Source organism: Pundamilia nyererei, unplaced genomic scaffold (assembly GCF_000239375.1).
Source record: "Pundamilia nyererei isolate P.nyererei 1_Seehausen unplaced genomic scaffold, PunNye1.0 scaffold00167, whole genome shotgun sequence".
In the NCBI taxonomy this organism is placed as follows: domain Eukaryota; kingdom Metazoa; phylum Chordata; class Actinopteri; order Cichliformes; family Cichlidae; genus Pundamilia; species Pundamilia nyererei.
In genome coordinates, this window is record NW_005187568.1 from 684,454 (window position 1) to 701,753 (window position 17,300).

Below are 17,300 nucleotides of genomic sequence, written 5' to 3' on the forward strand. Positions count from 1 at the left end.
ATGGATGGATGGATGGATGGATGGATGGATGAATTGAAAGAAATCCTGATCCTCACCATAAACCTACTCAGCCCAGCGAGGTCTGAGATAACCTGGTGAAAGCTAAAACCACTGTAAAAGTGCTCTACACAACAGAAGTTAAGGCAAATTCTATTGTAATGCTAGAATAAGTTAGCAATACAAGTTCAATCCTGTGACCAGTTTTTAAAAAGAAAAACAGTGAACTGCACTAAGCTGCCTACAGGTTGTATGAGTGGTGAAGTAGTTTATGTGCAACTCTCTGCAACACTACTGAGAAAAAAAGACATATTTCAGTCAGAATGAAAAAGGAAACAAATGTTTGTACTTTACCAGAAGATATCCTTTGTCTCTGTTCTCTTTCCTTTGCTGGATCATGGCAACTAATCCTGTATGTTTGGGTGTTGGACAGAAATAAGGGGGTGAAACATTTTTTGTCTGCATAATCAAAGAGTATCACACAACCAGCAGTAATCTTGTTCCTGCAGCAGCAGGATTATTAGTGCCTTCTATTAAAGTTGGAAGTTGTAATGTCTGAGTTCCGAGTTAGAATTTTCAACTGGAAGTTGGATTTTCAACTCTGAAAATTAGAGCAGCCCCATCAACCCAAAGTTAACTTAAATGGACCTCCACATATATACCTGTTCAAGGACCTGATGATCCCCACAACAGGATCATCAAGGGGGTCCATATTTGTTTTGTTTGGCTGCAGTAAACCAGGAGACAGGTTTAGCAGGACCTGCTTCCTGGATTTATGGTGACCTGACAAAGCAAGGCTTTCCTCCAGTGCAGAGTCCTGAACACAAAAATGAAAAATTAATCCACGCGGAAAGAAAATAGACCGGGTCAAGACTGTCTGCAAAAGGCAGAAGAAAAATAGAAGATGAGGGCATAGACCCCATGCAGCCTAGAAAGAAGAGAAGCAGTGCAGAAAAACAAGGCAACAGGTGGTGGATAGGAAGTGACATACCAAACTCAAATCCAGGTACTGACAGCACTCCCTGAGTTCTTTATTGATTGATGACAGGAAGGAACAAACCTGATCTGGAGACAGCTGCATATAGAGAAAATATTCACGTTGGAGCTCTTGTTCTTTGGTATAAGTACTACAGTCCTCTGTACAGTAACTGAATAGGAGTAATAACAGTAGTCATTTGACCAGGGGTGAAAAAATAACGTTATGTTACTACTATAAATATGGACACAGATTTTTTTTCTGTGGCTTTTGTTTAATTATGTGCAGTTTTGGTGGAGTTTGTACTGTTCATTCTTGCCTCTTTTAAATCTACCAGTTTTCCCATTTTCCTGCTTTTATTCCTACCAGCCCTGTTCAATTAGCCAATGTTCATATTATATCTGGATTAGATCATCTCCATTGTCATCTTCTCAAACATGTCCTGACAGCATCCAGCAAACCTGCTTTTCAGAATTGTTTCCTGGAAGCTCTGACCACGTACACTGTGTTCTTTGCAGTTTCACCACAGCCCTCAAACTTGTGGAAATAAAAAAAATATAAGCTTCTGTTTCAGAGGTGCACAAAAAGATGACCACGAGTCTGAGATCACTCAAATTCATATCAGCTAAGCCTTTTGGTTTTAATTGGTCCTGTTCTTGGACATTTTTGATTACTTCTTGTATTTATGGGCCACTGTTCTTCCAGCTGCAATATAACTTTGTCACTGCACAGTCAAATCTCCCAGCTACCTTACTACCTGTGTGTCATCCAACATCTTCCTCAGGTCCTCCAGTCTTTTGCTGATAACAGTCTGCTGGTGGTTACTTCTGGCAGCCTGGACGGGCCCAACAGTATTAATAAACAACCAGCAAAGACGGAGAGAGACAAGCAGACAGAGAGAGAGAGATGGGCACCTCAGCTTTGATGTGAACTTGTGTGCTGGTGATCATTTTCTGGGCATCCTCAATAAATTTCACCTCAGACTTCAAAAAGGACAGTTTCTCTTCCAAGGGAGCCGACACTTCTTTCACCTGCAAAATATCATTAGACTGTTTAATGTTGAACACCAGAACTACCTCTGGAGTCTCCACTAGTGTGCATAGAGTATTGCTACCATAAATATCATGTGAAAAAATTCAGTTTCTACCTGCCAGACATTTAGTGGTCTCACATATCATTCCACTTTAAAACTTATTACTATTACTACTTATCTCTCTAGTTGCTTGGACTTTTTCTATATGTTCTCATGTTATTGCTAAGGATTGTCTATTGCATTGGAGTCACACTGGGTTAAATATGTACACTTGGGTTTTAAGGGGTATTTATTATTTTCTTCTTTTTTGGGTTGTATGGAAGCCCCAAACGCAATTTCATTGTTCTTGACAATGACAATAAATAAATACTACTATACTATATTGTTCTATTAATTAATTAATTAATTAATTAATTAATAATTAAAGGTAAAGACCCAAGAATCTGCTTTGCTGACAACCAGATATAAACACATTATATTCACGATCTATACTGTATACACAGTAAAAGATGTACACAGCGACCTGGACATTGACAATAGTGTAAGAAAGCAATATTGTTTTTCAGATTATTCCAAAAAACACCAATAAACACCAGATTGTTGGACATAGGGCCTACAGTAGCATGTTCCTAGCTATCAAAGAGACTGGGTCCTTTCAATTTAGAGGTGTAGCAGCTCTACTCTGAGCCCCTCCCCGATGGCCCAACTCATCACCCTATCTCTAAGAGAGAGGCCAGCTACTCTTAGACAAGGCTCATTTCCGCCGCTTGTATCTGCAATCTTGTTCTTTCTGCCACTAACGAAAGCTGGTGACCATGGATGAGGGTAGGGACGTAGGTATACCAGTAAATTGACAGCTGTTGGCTTTATCAGGCCACCCCCTGATAAAGCCAACAGAACTGCATCATCTGCAAAAAGCAGAGATGAGATTCTGAGACCACTCAAGTCGAAGCCTTCCACCTGGCCCAGTGTTCTGCCCAGTCACATCCTTCCAGGTCTCACTGTCGTTGCCCACAAGTGTTGAAGTCTCTCAGTAAGACGACAGAGTCCCCAGGTGGACCTTCCTCAAGCATCCCGTCCAGGGACTCCAAAAACTGTCATTCGACACATAACCGCAGATGACAGTTATGACCTATTTCCCGACCCAAAGGCACAGGGAACAAACTCTAACGCCAACCAGGAAAAACTTGGATTGCTTTGGCTGTATGTTTTGTGTAATTTATACTTTTTGAATAGCTCTTTGTCTGGTCCCTCACCCAGGACCAATTTGTCATGGGGGCAAAAAGTCCACTGACAACATAGCCCCTGGAATCCCTGGGACACTGAGGGGCAAAAGCTGTTATAAAGGGGAAACTATACAAATAAAGAAAATGTGATTGTTGGTGCCTTTTGGAGGATTAAAAAATTATCTAAATAAAAGTTATCTAATATGTTTGTGCTTCACTTATGGTGAGTGATATTCTAGTATTGTCCCAGTGTGTTACTTTCCACTGTTTAGCTAATATGCTAATATGTGTGTCTGAGCATTGCCCCAGTACAGTTCATGTATGCAGTTTGCTTACTAAGCTTGTTACTGTTATCTACCTATCGAACATTCCACTTTCTTGTCCAAATATGGTAACTTCTGACCCCAACTGTTCTCAGTGAAAACACTAAGAATAAGGTTTCAAAGTCCTGAGTCCACAATTAAATGGTGACCATATGGATCTTTTATATATAGTCTAGGTTTGATGTCATCATGGGGCCACCAGGCAAGAGAATTGGGATGGAAATAGGAATTTTGTCCAAAGAGCGACCAGGCTCTACTCGACCATTTTATGCAAACTGTGCTTTACAGAAGTAACAATTAACAGAGGATAATACATTGCACCTTCTGTAAGCTCCTGGATTCAAAAGCCTCAAGAGCAGAGTAGATGGACTCCTCAGTTGTGCTGATACGCTTAGTTTCCTCCCTCACCCTTCTCTGAAACATCTTTAGCTCCTGAGGTGCAAAATCTCCTCCTTCACTGAACAGCCTGCAGGAGGAAAACACACTCATCTGGTGATGATCACTTTGTTTTGCTGAAGAGTCTGCTGCAGCTGCCGTTACCTGAAGGAGCTGAGGAGTTGTGCTGTTTTGTTTCTGCCCTCCTCCATTCTTATCATGACTGTCTGTCTGAAGTTGGTCAGCCAGTCCTGCGTTTCTTTGATGTGTCTATGCAGACAGTCCTGCAGGGTGGTGCTAGCAGCCTCCCAACTGCAGAGAAACATACCTGTGGTCAGTGTCTCGGTCTCACTAAGCTGACAGTCACATAAAGGTGCAGATAGACAGTTTTTACTGTTGACTGCTGCTGGCTGTTTGGATGTTGGCCTCAATGTTGGACAAAGTGACCATAAGCTCCATGTTCTTTTTCTTTATGGAGGCCTGCAGGTCTTGCAATTCCATCCTACAGGAGGTCAACAGGTCCAACACACCCTCAAAGTGGGTGTCCACATGCTGTCTGTGGAGCTGTAGCTCAGCTACGCACAAAGACACAGTTTGGTTAAGAGGTGTTTTCATTATTAACCTGTCATTATGCTTCTAGCTGCTTCTGTAAAAATAATATGGGAAGGACCACAGACTATTAATATAGATGGACATTGGTATTGGTAGTGACGTGCTAAGCAGATGCTACAGAAAGTGAATGACATTTTGTGACTTCAAGCATCTAACTTAACTGCTGGCAATGAGACGTATCCAGACAAGAGGTAATCTTTTCCCAAAGAAGCTGATTCTGAATACAATTTTGGATGTTGAACTTCCAGTGGGAGAAACAGTGGGTGGCTGTAGCTCAGGAGGTTGAGCAGGTCACCTACTGATCGGAAGGTTGGTGGTTCAATCCCTGGCTCCTCCAGTCTGCATGTCAAGTATCCTTGGGCAAGATACTAACCCCAAGTTGCTCTCCGATGCATCCATCAGGGTGAATGTAGTTAAAAAGCACTCAGTATAGAGAAAGTGTTTGGGTGAATGTGACATCTTGTCTAAAGTACTCCGGCTGGAGTAGAAAAGCACTATATAAGAATCAGTCCATTACCAATCAACTTTCTTACCTGGATTATTGAGCAGACAAGATAATCTTTTCTCAACTTCCATGCAAGCTACTAATGGGAGTGAAAGATATAATTGATTGAAATATGGCCTGGTATTAAATACTGTATGCTACAGGGTCACTTAGGCAACTGGAGCATTGAAGGACCACTAGCTGTTAGCTTCAAACAACTAGACTACTTCCAGGGTGGATGCAGTTTTAAACCTGTATTCTTTTCAGTGGCCAGCATGAGTGAGTCATTTAGTTGAAAAACAAAATCTTATACGAGGATAATAATAATTAACTGGCAAGGTCGGAAAACCTATTATGAGTTGCTTCAAAAAAAAATTTCACTGATGATTCTATAACTGCAGTTTTATTGTCGATTTATGTCAGTGGCTGTTAAAGTTAGACATTAGAGACATTTTAAAATCATTTCTGAGTGGCAGCACTTGCTTGTAAAAGGAGTTGGTGTCTTTTAGCCTCATGCATTCAAGTCTGATTTCAAAACTTAAGATGTCAGTAGGAAAAACGTTGAAATCACTGTTTAAACCCATCTTTTATATCCATTCTGTGAATCATGATTACTAGCATGTGTTACAGCAAATTCTGTAACCTTTGACTAACTTTCACCAACATTTGTGCATTGTTTGTGTGTGTCTGTTACCCATGCGGGGCTCGTATATATGGGTCTTGATATGTCGGGGGCTCAGCTGCTGGAGTTGGAGCTCCTGCTCTGAGCGCACCGCCTCCTTCCTGTCTCTCATCATTGAAACCGCTAAACTGAGCACATTGTGGAAATGCTGCTCCAGGTGGTTCAAGAACAGAGTCCGGGACCTTGACACACAGACAGTCAGCCTTTGAGGTGGTGATCTTTCAACTGAGAGTGGAAATACAAGCGTGCGTGTGTGAGTACCTGCTCAGTGAGTCCAGGAGGAGGTCCACAGGAAATAAGCTCAGGTGTGTCTCCCACTCCAGGTTGACTGGCAGGTTGGGAGTGGAACATCTGAAGACAGGAGCTGAGTAGACCACATCTTTTGATGAGGTAAAGGTGACAGAGCTGCTGAAATCACAGATCTCCTTCAGGATGGACCCTGCCTGAAATGCGCGCGCGCGCGCACACACACACACACACACACACACACACACACACACACACACACACACACACACATTGATATTTTCTGGATCAATCATAAATTGATTATTGTTTATCATTAATTAGCATCACCTCAATTAGCCAATTTTGAGAGCTGTGTGAAGTTTCAGGACTTTCAATCTGCCAGCTGGTTTCTACACAAACAAATAAACATGTCAATACTAAATAAAACCAGTTTAAGTATCTGAGCATGAGTGTGAAAGAACAGACCCAGGTATGGGCTGGATCGGCCGCTAGATGGTTGGACAAGCTTTTCCAAATCCCCTGGACTCTGAGAAAAAAAGAGACATGACTTAAATTGATGATAACCTTTTTTAGAGGACAATGAGATGAAAAAGTCAGATGTGTTCAGATCGATGCAAACTATTTCAGGTTTCACTGTAATTGTGTTTCTGTGGTTACCGGCTACATGTAGTGAGTGAGGTCTGTCTGCTATGGTTACCGGTTGGTAGGTGTGACTCAGGTGGTAGAAGGAGCTGAGGTTCCTGCTGTAGGAGACAAGCTCCTCCAAACAGCACGACGGGTGAAGATTCAACAGGGTCCATTGATCAATGACAAATTGATTGCAACTGCACACACACACACACACACACACACACACACACTGAAAATTAGGACCTTTTATTCAAATTCACCTTTCTTCCTGCCCACACAACCTCTGTCCTTTTTACAGTTAAAGTTGTGGCTGTGTTCGCCTCCGGCCAATCAGACAAATGATCATGTTAAATAATCAGAGTTGGTCAGCTAAGCTTTGCGTTTTCATGATGTGATTGATTGTTCCCTGGGGAACTGTACAGACATTGCTTCCCTGCTATGGTCCAAGGCAAAATGTTAACAAACTGGGTGGGGATGTTGTGAATTTCAATATTTGTAATAAATTGGAGAGAAAATGAACTTTTATTTGGATTTTGCTTTGGGATTAGCCTTAGCTGGCACCCTGTAGTACCTGTGCTTAATCTGCTGCAAGTAACCGATAGTTTTGTCCAGAGATGTCTTCAGAGCATCCTCACTGCTCTCTTGACGGAGTCCTCCTAACAGGTCATCCATTTGCATCTTCCATTTCTGATAGAATAAGAGCAAGCATGTTGGAAAAGGGAACCTGTCGTGCTCTCTCTTGGGCAAAAGTGTGAAAACCACGTCGACCTGTGACGGTAACTTACCTGTATGTAATTTGTTAACATAAATCCTTTAAGGTGCTATTAAAAACTTTGCCCGCTTCCTGATTTCTTAGAGGTTTTTTTCTTCATATTTGTCACAATTACACGTTTCTGATCATCAAATAAATTCTTATATTAGACCAGTGGTTCCCAAACTTTTTTTACTTACTTTTTGTTTACATGAGATGAATTGCAGAATGGCAGATTGAGAGAAAATACTGTAAATCTTACTATCTTCAGGTTTTACACTCTTACATATACACACGCAGTTACTGTCCCTCCATTTAGAAAGGCAGAGGCATCATGGTGGAATTATTTTACGTGTAGTTGATTTTTTCCTGGGTAATAATATTCAACATTGCTATCAATACATTTTTCAAAAAATGCCTCTCTGTGCAAAATGGGTTCAAAAACATAAACAACTGTGGGATACTGTTTGTCCGTAATTTGGACAGGGGGAGTAAATTATGGCAGGATCAGCCTGATATTATTTGTATCCCACTGTAACTTTACTGTATAAAGAGCTAACATGTCCAAAATGTCAGAAGTAGTTAGTTATCACAAGTTTGTGAACTAAAAATCAAGAATGTGGGATACTGTTTGTCTGTGATTTGGAGAGTCCGGCGCCTGCTCCTGACGCAGGGAAAACCAATTCTGCAGGGGAGACCTACCTTGGCACTTGTGCAGGTGAAGCCAAAGGGAAGATATGCTTCACCATATTTTCTAGTCTTTGGCTTGGAAGGAAGTTGGTTTAGAAACATATTTAGCGATGCCTCATCTCCTGCTTTGCGTTTGTGTGGGAGCCCCGTCGAAAACCTGTCCATTATGCTAGCAGTGTCCAAGCATTCTTTTTTTTTACTACTTGATTGTGTTTGTTGTTTTTATTTGACTTACCTGCTTGTGTTTTATTGCAACTCACTTGTAAGTGCTGCTGCTGTGAGCATCTGAGATCATTCAGGTCTTGTTGTAGTTTTTCATCTCTCCTCTCTAATCTTTGGCAATGTGTCTCCCACAGCAATGCTGCTGCTCGCATGACAACAAATACACTCCTACTTAGACTGAAAGCATGACGGGCCACAGAGTCACTGCTCACCTGCAGACAGACAAGCAGAAAGCATGAACACGTGGATGCTCTGATACAGTGCACAGAAACAGTCTGAGGCAGGTTTACGTGACTGACATCTAAAGCGGCCAGCTGCTCTTCATCCTGACTCTGCTGTGCTCCAATCACTGTGAGAAGCTGTGAGTTGATGATGTCATTCACTTCCTCTTCTGACAATTCCAAAGATGAGAGGACTTCCTGTAGGATGACAGGTTAAAATTGCAGGCCTGTATGCTGGAATGTAATCATTGCTACAATGATGTAGCTGCAGACAGCAGTCAGCTATTAACTAAAGGTATTTGAAAGCTGCTACATCAGAGCTAACCAAGCGCATTTACCTTACAGCGCTCCACCTCCGCCAGCCGATTCTGCCATGTCTGTTCAAAGCAGCAACGCAGCTGATGGAGAAGCTCAGTGTGGAAATGCTCTGAACACACAAATACAAACCTACATTTATCATCACCATAGTATAACTCAGACTTGTGCTTCTGCCAATTTACCACAAGCAGGATAACAGATGATTTGGATGACTTGGTAACATAGCTGCTTCATGAAGGTGATACAGTGATGTTTTCTGCTGTTCAAATAGTGATTTAAGTTTGTAAAGTGAAACTCATACTGTATCAGTAGTAGTGACTCCAGAGGACAGTTACCAATTTGCTGATTGACATCTGTTAGTTGGTCAAACCAATCAGACACCAAAGCTTTGGAGCAGGTGGGTGGGACCAGAGAGCTGAAACACAAAGAGAATATGTGACTTGACAAGAAGAACAAGGGGTGAAAACAAAAGAAATTACACTGAAACTGGACTGACTGGATCTCCAGGCAATGAAAAGATTATGATTTATGTTTGTTTATTTTTACCTGATCTTACCTGATCTTGTTAATGATGTCACGGCGCCGTTCAGTCAGATCTTGCTGGGTTAGTTTTATCTGCTGAACTGAGGCCAGCTGCTGATCCTCATTCCTGCTGCAGAGACCTCTACGACACAAATACTACTGATTATCAGCCAGTTCAAAAACTTACCATGGTATACAATTTGGAGTGATGCCTGATCTTTCAGTTGTAGGACTGACTGTCACAGCAGTTCTGAAACTGACCACAAATATAGAAAAATATTAGGAAATAAAAGCCCCCCAACTTGTCCAGGGTCTGGGAGTTAAAAAATTAAAGCTGCAGACATTACCTCAATGTCAGTTTGAGATAGTGTCCTTGTTAGACAAATGTTAGGCAAATTGGTCCTTGGTGAGTGGCCAAATAAAGAGTGATTCAGTCAACACCTATGGACAGAAGAAAATCAAGGTACCAGTGTACCATGTAGGGTTGCCCACCCCTGTAGCCAGGCCTCCAGACAGAGCTGTAAGAAGAGTGTCCGGTGGTGAGGTTCACCTTTAGTTCTTAAAGGCTTTGGATGTTGTAGGGCTGTCTTGGTTGACATGCACCTGCAACATTGCGTGGAGATCTGGGGCCATGCCTATGGATCGGCAGACTGTGGTTGTGATTCCCATCTTTGAGAAGGGGGACTGGAGGGTGTCCTCTAACTACGGGGGGATAATACTCATCAGCCTCTCTAGAAAGGTCTATGCCAGGGCACTGGAAAGGAAAGTTCATTCATTCATCAATTCTCTGATACAGGAGGAACAATGTGGTTTTCATCCTGGACCCAGAACATACAACCAACTCTTTATCATCTTAAGGAGCTATGTGGGAGTTTGCCCAACCAATCTACATGGGTGAAGTGATCTGGGAACATTCCACTGTAAAGAGGCTGCAGGGCAGACTCAGGACACGCTGGAGAAATGATATCTCTGGATATAATGGATGGATGGATGAATGGATGGAATGGATGACAGTGTAAAGATAGTTATTTAAACATTTAACCCTGAAATGTCTCACAGTCTCTCAGTTTTCTTCATGATGAAATTACGGAAAATGTTCTGGTATCTGATTACCCAGACTGCCCTGTATTTATAATAAGTTAAATGTACTAATATTGTCAGCCACTTTTTGCCACCCCTTCTTTTTTGTTTTCGTTGCTTTGGTGACAATGCCTGTAGTCTAAATCCCAGTCCTCCCCTAACAGGAATTCTTGCTTGCTGAGGAGAATCTTCGTGCCCTGCCATTATTGATATATTCTGTAGTTAATGACTTCTAGAGTCATAAGAGGAGTTATTTTGGATTACCAAACTCAGCAATTCCAATCTAATTCTCTTCTGACTTTGGGAAAATGAACAAAGTGGATTAGAGTGTTGAACAAGCTAATCCTGAATCTTTTAAGCTTCTGGCTTCTTTAACTCACATCAACGTATAACATGGTGCTCCACTCACCTGAACTGATCTACAATTCTGTGGACTCTTTTCCTTCTCCAGTGACTCAGACAGTCCTCCCAGTGCCAACGAAGGATCGACTCCTTATGTAGATTTTCCTCCTGGAGGAGCAGCAGCAGTCGGGCAATGCTGCGACGGTTTGCTAGCATAGACTGATTCAGCATCTGAGACAAACAGAGATATAGAAGTGCAATTTATCATTTTATGTAGGTTAGAGGTCAGATGAGAGGTCACAGTGACTTACTGTAGCTTCAGTGTGGATCAGCCTGTGGATGTCAGATGGATGCAGGAAACTGATCTGCTCCAACACACGGTAGTACTTCCTGATAATAGCTCTGATCTATGAGAAAAAGAAAAATACATTGACTGAACTGCTCTTTTTCTAGAATGATTATACAGCATGTACATCATTTAATGTCTTAAACAAACAGGAAGTGGTCCACAAGTTTGAATTTTGGTTTGGTTTTTCTCCACAGCTGCTCAGCAGTATACACACTGGCTGTTCTATTATTCTATCCACTTTGTGTACCAGTACCACTGAGGGCAAACCAGCCCCAGAGAATCAAACTACCACCACCATCAATGACAGCTGATAAAGTGTTCTTAGGATTGAAAGCCTCACTTTTACTACTCATCATGCCATCGTGGCCAAATAGTTCAATCTTTGTCTCTGACCATAAAACCTTTCTCTTGGGGACATTTGGCTACTCCACATGAGCAGCTGCAAATTTCAGCCAAGATTCAAAGCGTCTGTTAAAGAGCAGGGCCTTCTTTCGTGATCAGCACACTATTATTACATGAAGATGTAAAACCCGGTTTTAAATCATTTTCCTCTTGTCTCAGGGTGATAGTTTGGGTCTTCTTCCAGACCTTGTTAAAGTCGTGGCACATCTGAACAATTGTTTGAACTGATCATCTTAATATGTGCTCCAATGACTCCAAGAGACCTTCCCAACTTGTGTAAATGTACAATTCATAGATCAACCACTTCTTTACAAGGCTGTAAATGTAGAACCTTCAGCAGCACTTATTAAAAGACTTAAGTGAGTCTATGTATATATTTAAGCTTGTATCCATACTTGTGTCAATATTTGGATTAGTTAAAATCCAAAACAAATTTAAACTTGTGGACCCAATTTCTGTTTTTAAGACATCAAAGCTGTTGTATAGTCCTTCCACCATAGGAAAAAAATAGTTTAAAGAAATGTATTATGAAGATTTTAAGTATACTTCTGACCACAGCTGTACAGTACTGCCCTCTATTGTTCAACCACTGACTGTGGGTGTCAAATGGTTTCTTTGGGTAAAATTTTAAAAGTGTCAGTGACGCTCAGTCTGACCTGGTCAGTACGTTGTTTTTCAGTTTCAGTCAGTTTGAGGTTAAGTTCTACGATAGTGGTCTTCTTCAGCTTCACGTCTTCCTCTACCTTCTTCCAAAGACCGTGGATCTCCTGCACACACATGAAATTAACACTCTCAAAACCAATCACATTTCTCCAGCCCATAAGATATTATTTTCACACTCCACCAACCACACCAAGTCTAATTATTCTGAAGGTTTGGCGATTTTTAAAAAAAATCACAAGCTTCATCAGGCTGCAGGTTTAAAACTGTATTTGATCTTCTAAACTTTATGTCATGTGTACCTGCATACTGACATCTTCCAGATCTTCCAGCTGATTCATTCTGACTTTCAGGGTGTCCAATCTGAGATCCACCTCCTGCAGACTGGACAATAGCTCCTGACTGATGGCCTTCACCTGAGTCTCACACACCTGACAAAATGACAGACAGTGGCCAATAATTTCACACAGAGTATGTATTGTGACACCACAGCATGTATTGCCCTCAGGTGCAGTGTAACTACGATGCATTGTACCTGAGACAGCTGGCTCAGGTCTGAATCCAGCTGTTTGAGAGCCTCTTGATGTTTTTGAATTTTTTTCTCTGTCAGACGTTCAATGATGTCAGAGCTGGGATGATCAACAACTAAAATAAAGAGAGAAGCTTCTGACTGTGATGTGAACATTGACATTTTAACTTAATGTTTCTGTTAGATTAGCTGATCTAGCTGCAAACATTCAGGTCTGAAAAATGAAGTGCCAAAAACCCCACCCTGTAGTCTCTCTTCCTGTCCAGAAACAATTAAATCCCAGCTTTATAGTAGTAAAAAGCTTTTTTAAATGTTACAAAAAATTGCTTTGCCCTCTGTGAATAGTAACCTGGGCCTGCTGGGGGCTCAGCTTTGGTTGTGTTAAGGAATGGTGGGCAATGAGACGCCATGCATTCTAAAAAAGGTAAAAACAACAAGTGAACACAAGTAAACCTAGATCCATTGTCCACCCTGTATGTAGCCATGACTGCACATGACTTGACAGCACAGTTTTGGGCGAGTGGCACCCCAGACCCACTTTAGCTACGACCCTGTTGTATTGCATTTCTGTTGTAGAAGTAAAAGCACCACTAACCCACGGCATCTGGAAGTCTGCCGACATCATCTATGACATCATCATCATCATCATTGTGTTCCGCCTGCTGCCTTCTACAAAAGGAAAAAACACAACATGTTTTGAGAGAGTGGATGCAGTACAGATATGTAACAGTGGTGTGTGTCTCTGTCCACCTGCTGGCTGTGCTGCAGTGTGTGTTGCTGTCCACAGCAGACAGACAATTTGTCCCGGTGTCTCTGCGTCCGGCTAGAAGAGATCTGGACAGCTGAGCCTGAAACACATGAGAACAAGAAACAGCTCAGTCACTGCTGCAACAGAACATGTCAGCCCTCGTCAGACATCTTGAGTTCTGCTGATCAGTGAGCCCATGTTGTCAGTTTTACTCTTCAAGGAAGAAGGAAGGAAACAGTGAAGTGGTTCTGTATGAACACAGGAGGACGTGTGCACAGTCAGACTGTACACACCTCCTGCGCTCACAGTGCTCCTACTGCAGCATCAAATCCCACTGCTTGAGGCCTCTGTTTGTGATTTCTTACTGGGAAGGAGTCAGTAAGGTTTGTTTACCTCTGCTCCATGATTCAAAGTATGAAAGTGTCAGCTTTTTCTAAAACATGCTTAACCCTCATCAAATCAATGCATGCATGCAAAATCAGTAATTAATGCAACAAGCAGCACACTTCAATCATTATGTTCATATCTTTTCTTTTTGCAGTCTGCAGTTCATGGGGCAGTTATCAATGGTCAATGGTAATTTTATTGTCCCCAATGGGAAATTGATTTGCAGTCTGTCCGTACACAGAGAGACAAAAACAAACAAACACCACAGCCCAAATTTTATCATCAACAAAGTGCAATGTGCAACGCCAACAAGCCTTATGGTTTAGTGTTGCTATGGCTGTAAATGTGTACTTCGGTGACTCCCAAATGCTCTGTGCTAATGAGAATTTCTTTTTCAAGTTTATGTATAATATTTAAAATGTAAAACTTAACCAGATATGGAGGGAAGAGTGAGTTCAATCTTCCCTCCATATCTGGTTCAGGCAGGCAGCTGGAGCTCTGCAGCATCATTCACCAGTGTTGGTCAAGTTACTTTGAAAAAAGTAATCAGTAACTAATTACTGATTACTTCCCCCCCAAAAAGTAATCCCATTACTTCAGTGATTACTTATTTTCAAAAGTAATTAGTTACTTAGTTACTAGTTACTTTTTAAAAACATGATTTACAACCTGAATAGGTGATAAAGCAATAGATCTTTCAGCCCTATTCTACTTTCTGCATAATCCATCATGTAAAATATAATCAAATGGAAAAAGTCCATCCATCCATTCGCTACCGCTTATCCTTTTCAGGGTCACGGGGGGCGCTGGAGCCAATCCCAGCTGTCATAGGGCGAGAGGCAGGGTACACCCTGGACAGGTCGCCAGTCTGTCGCAGGGCTAACACACAAGGACAGCCCCACTCCAATGGCGGGTTGAGTTTGTCAGGACAAATGTGTAAATGACTGGTAGACCGAATTATATATATTGTATTAGTTTTTCGTTTACATGTCTCAGACTGCTTATTGTGTTTGTTTTTTTGTTTTGTTTTGTTTTTTCTCTGTGTTGTTGTTGTGGTAATTGTTTTTGTCTTTTGTTGTCTTTTTTTGTTTGTTTGTTTTTTGTATAAAGGAAAAAGTAAATAAAGATATGATGAAGAAAGAAAACCTGGATGGCCTCAAATTTTCTTACCTTCAACGAGGATAAAACTGTGGTAATTGTTTTTGGACCAAGCTGTAATTTCAATGCCCCAGATTTGGAATTATGTAACCTAACATGTGCTAACATGTTCTTGGATAGCATACTTACATTCAAGAAACAAATTAATTCAGTTGTCCAGCGGTCCTTTTTTAAATTAAGGCTCCGATCCAAAGTGAGATCTTTTTTATCCTTTAGAAACTTGGAACGAGCAATTCATGCGTTTGTTTTATCTCAAAACATTAAGGCCAGGGCTGCCCTTTGTCTCCGGTTCTGTTCATAATTTTTATGGACAGGATTTCTAAGCGCAGCCAAGTGGCGGAGGGCTTTCGCTATGGTGGCCTCAGAATCTCATCTCTGCTTTTTGCAGATGATGTGGTTCTGTTGGCTTCATCGGGTGAGGGCCTCCAGCTCGCACTGGAACGGTTCGCAGCCGAGTGTGAAGCAGCGGGAATGAGGATCAGCACCTCCAAATCTGAGGCCATGGTTCTCAGCCGGAAAAGGGTGGAGTGCCCACTCCGGGTCGGGGATGAGTTCCTGCCCCAAGTGGAGGAGTTCAAGTATCTCGGGGTCTTGTTCGCGAGTGATGGGAGAAGGGAGCCGGAGATCGACAGACGGATTGGGGCTGCAGCTGCAGTAATGCGGACGCTGCACCGGTCCATCGTGGTGAAGAGGGAGCTGAGTGTAAAAGCGAAGCTCTCAATTTACCGGTCGATCTACGTCCCTACCCTCACCTATGGCCACGAGCTGTGGGTAGTGATCGAAAGAACGAGATCGCGGATACGAGCGGCAGAAATGAGCTTCCTCCGAAGGGTGGCTGGCCTCTCCCTTAGAGACAGGGTGAGAAGTTCGGCCATCCGGGAGGGGCTCGGAGTAGAGCAGCTGCAGCTCCACATCGAAAGGAGCCAGCTGAGGTGGTTCGGGCATCTGACAAGGATGCCCCCTGGGCGCCTCCTGGGTGAGGTGTTCCAGGCATGTCCCACCGGGAGGAGGCCCGGGAGAGATTATATCTCTCGGCTGGCCTGGGAACGCCTTGGTATTCCCCCGGATAAACTGGAGGAGGTGGCTGGGGAGAGGGAGGTCTGGGCCTCTTTGCTTAGGCTGCTGCCCCCGCGACCCAGCCTCGGATAAAGCGGATGAGGATGGATGGATGGATGGGTTTTATCTCAATTGGATTACTGCAATTCACTATACTGTATGTGGGTGTCAGTCAGTCCAGCTTGGCCCGGCTCCAACTTGTACAGAATGCTGCAGCTCGCCTTTTGACTCGTGTGAAGAAACACCAACATATTACTCCGGTGCTTGCTTCCCTTCATTGGCTTCCAGTACGTTTTAGAATTAAATTCAAAATCTTACTTTCGACTTATAAAGTGCTAAATGGCCAGGCACCGGACTTTTTGTCTGACCTATTGCAGGTTTATACGCCCTCTAGTGCCCTTCGATCAAGCCATCACCTGCTCCTTACCTTACATAAGTCTAGGATGGTTCATAGAGGAGATCGGGCACCGATTGTGGCACCGAAAATGTGGGATGATCTACCTCCCCACATTAGAAAGGCCCCAACTGTTACTCTTTTTAAATCGCATCTTAAAACATTTTTTTTTACTCTGGCTTTCGAAACTGTATGAGAGTTACCAATTATTTTATCCTCATTTTCTTTTAATTTTCTTACCTGTTGTTGTTGTTGTTAATGTCATTGTTTAATTGTTATTTTGTACAGCACTTTGGTCAACTCCCTGTTGTTTTTAAATGTGCTTTATAAATAAATAAATGAAAATGAAATCTCTTTGTTGCGGCGTTCAGGTAAAGTGTGACCTCAAACCCACCTGAGCGTCGAACAGCTGCCGGTAAACTTCCCCGCTTGGAACCGCGGTGCTCTCACACATGACGATGAGGCTTGCTGCAATCTTCAGTCCAGGCTGACAGTAACACTGTTTAATAACCTTTCTTTCTGTTGTCACACACACTAAACCATGTACCTGCTCGGGCTGAGCGTTTTTCCCGTCACCATGACAATGTAACTTGGACGAAAGCTGTGTGGCGTTCAGGGTCAACGGGAAAAATGTGCATTCTGTTTGCAGTTCCAAGAAATCAAACTTTTCTTACATTTTTACCACTTTCCTGGTGTGAAGGAGTAAAAAGAAGGTAAAACGCAAGTAGCACCGAAGCACCTAAAGCCAGTATGGACAACCAAAGCGATAGACCGAGAAAAACACAGCTTTAGTTATTTGGGCCAACTGTCCCTTTAAATAAACATTGTCATAAACGGAAGCACCGCGACCTCGTCCATGTGTCGAGATGGTTCCTCAAACTGCA

At 42.4% G+C, this 17,300-nt stretch overlaps 1 protein-coding gene across 3 annotated transcripts in view; it reads right to left on the minus strand.

Annotated features, from left to right (window-relative positions):
* ccdc180 (coiled-coil domain containing 180) overlaps window positions 1–17,000 on the minus strand; it is a 24,529-nt gene extending 7,529 nt beyond the window's left edge. For 2 of the 3 annotated variants that reach the window (XM_013914029.1, XM_013914027.1), the window contains exons 1-27: window positions 16,811–17,000; window positions 13,424–13,521; window positions 13,269–13,342; window positions 12,680–12,789; window positions 12,447–12,575; window positions 12,141–12,251; window positions 11,045–11,140; window positions 10,801–10,964; window positions 9,346–9,453; window positions 9,125–9,204; window positions 8,810–8,898; window positions 8,550–8,669; window positions 8,289–8,462; window positions 7,159–7,274; window positions 6,655–6,781; window positions 6,423–6,483; window positions 6,285–6,346; window positions 5,970–6,151; window positions 5,721–5,890; window positions 4,325–4,505; window positions 4,096–4,242; window positions 3,877–4,021; window positions 1,888–2,004; window positions 1,731–1,808; window positions 989–1,072; window positions 660–814; window positions 352–407 (exon numbers count right to left, since the gene is read on the minus strand). In XM_013914029.1, coding sequence (XP_013769483.1) covers window positions 352–407; window positions 660–814; window positions 989–1,072; window positions 1,731–1,808; window positions 1,888–2,004; window positions 3,877–4,021; window positions 4,096–4,242; window positions 4,325–4,505; window positions 5,721–5,890; window positions 5,970–6,151; window positions 6,285–6,346; window positions 6,423–6,483; window positions 6,655–6,781; window positions 7,159–7,274; window positions 8,289–8,462; window positions 8,550–8,669; window positions 8,810–8,898; window positions 9,125–9,204; window positions 9,346–9,453; window positions 10,801–10,964; window positions 11,045–11,140; window positions 12,141–12,251; window positions 12,447–12,575; window positions 12,680–12,789; window positions 13,269–13,342; window positions 13,424–13,521; window positions 16,811–16,870 — 3,094 coding nt within the window. In that variant the 5' untranslated portion in view covers window positions 16,871–17,000. The remainder of the gene's footprint in view (window positions 1–351; window positions 408–659; window positions 815–988; window positions 1,073–1,730; window positions 1,809–1,887; window positions 2,005–3,876; window positions 4,022–4,095; window positions 4,243–4,324; window positions 4,506–5,720; window positions 5,891–5,969; window positions 6,152–6,284; window positions 6,347–6,422; window positions 6,484–6,654; window positions 6,782–7,158; window positions 7,275–8,288; window positions 8,463–8,549; window positions 8,670–8,809; window positions 8,899–9,124; window positions 9,205–9,345; window positions 9,454–10,800; window positions 10,965–11,044; window positions 11,141–12,140; window positions 12,252–12,446; window positions 12,576–12,679; window positions 12,790–13,268; window positions 13,343–13,423; window positions 13,522–16,810) is intronic. The other variant, XM_013914028.1, reaches the window with a different exon arrangement.
* Between the last annotated feature and the right edge of the window lie 300 nt (window positions 17,001–17,300).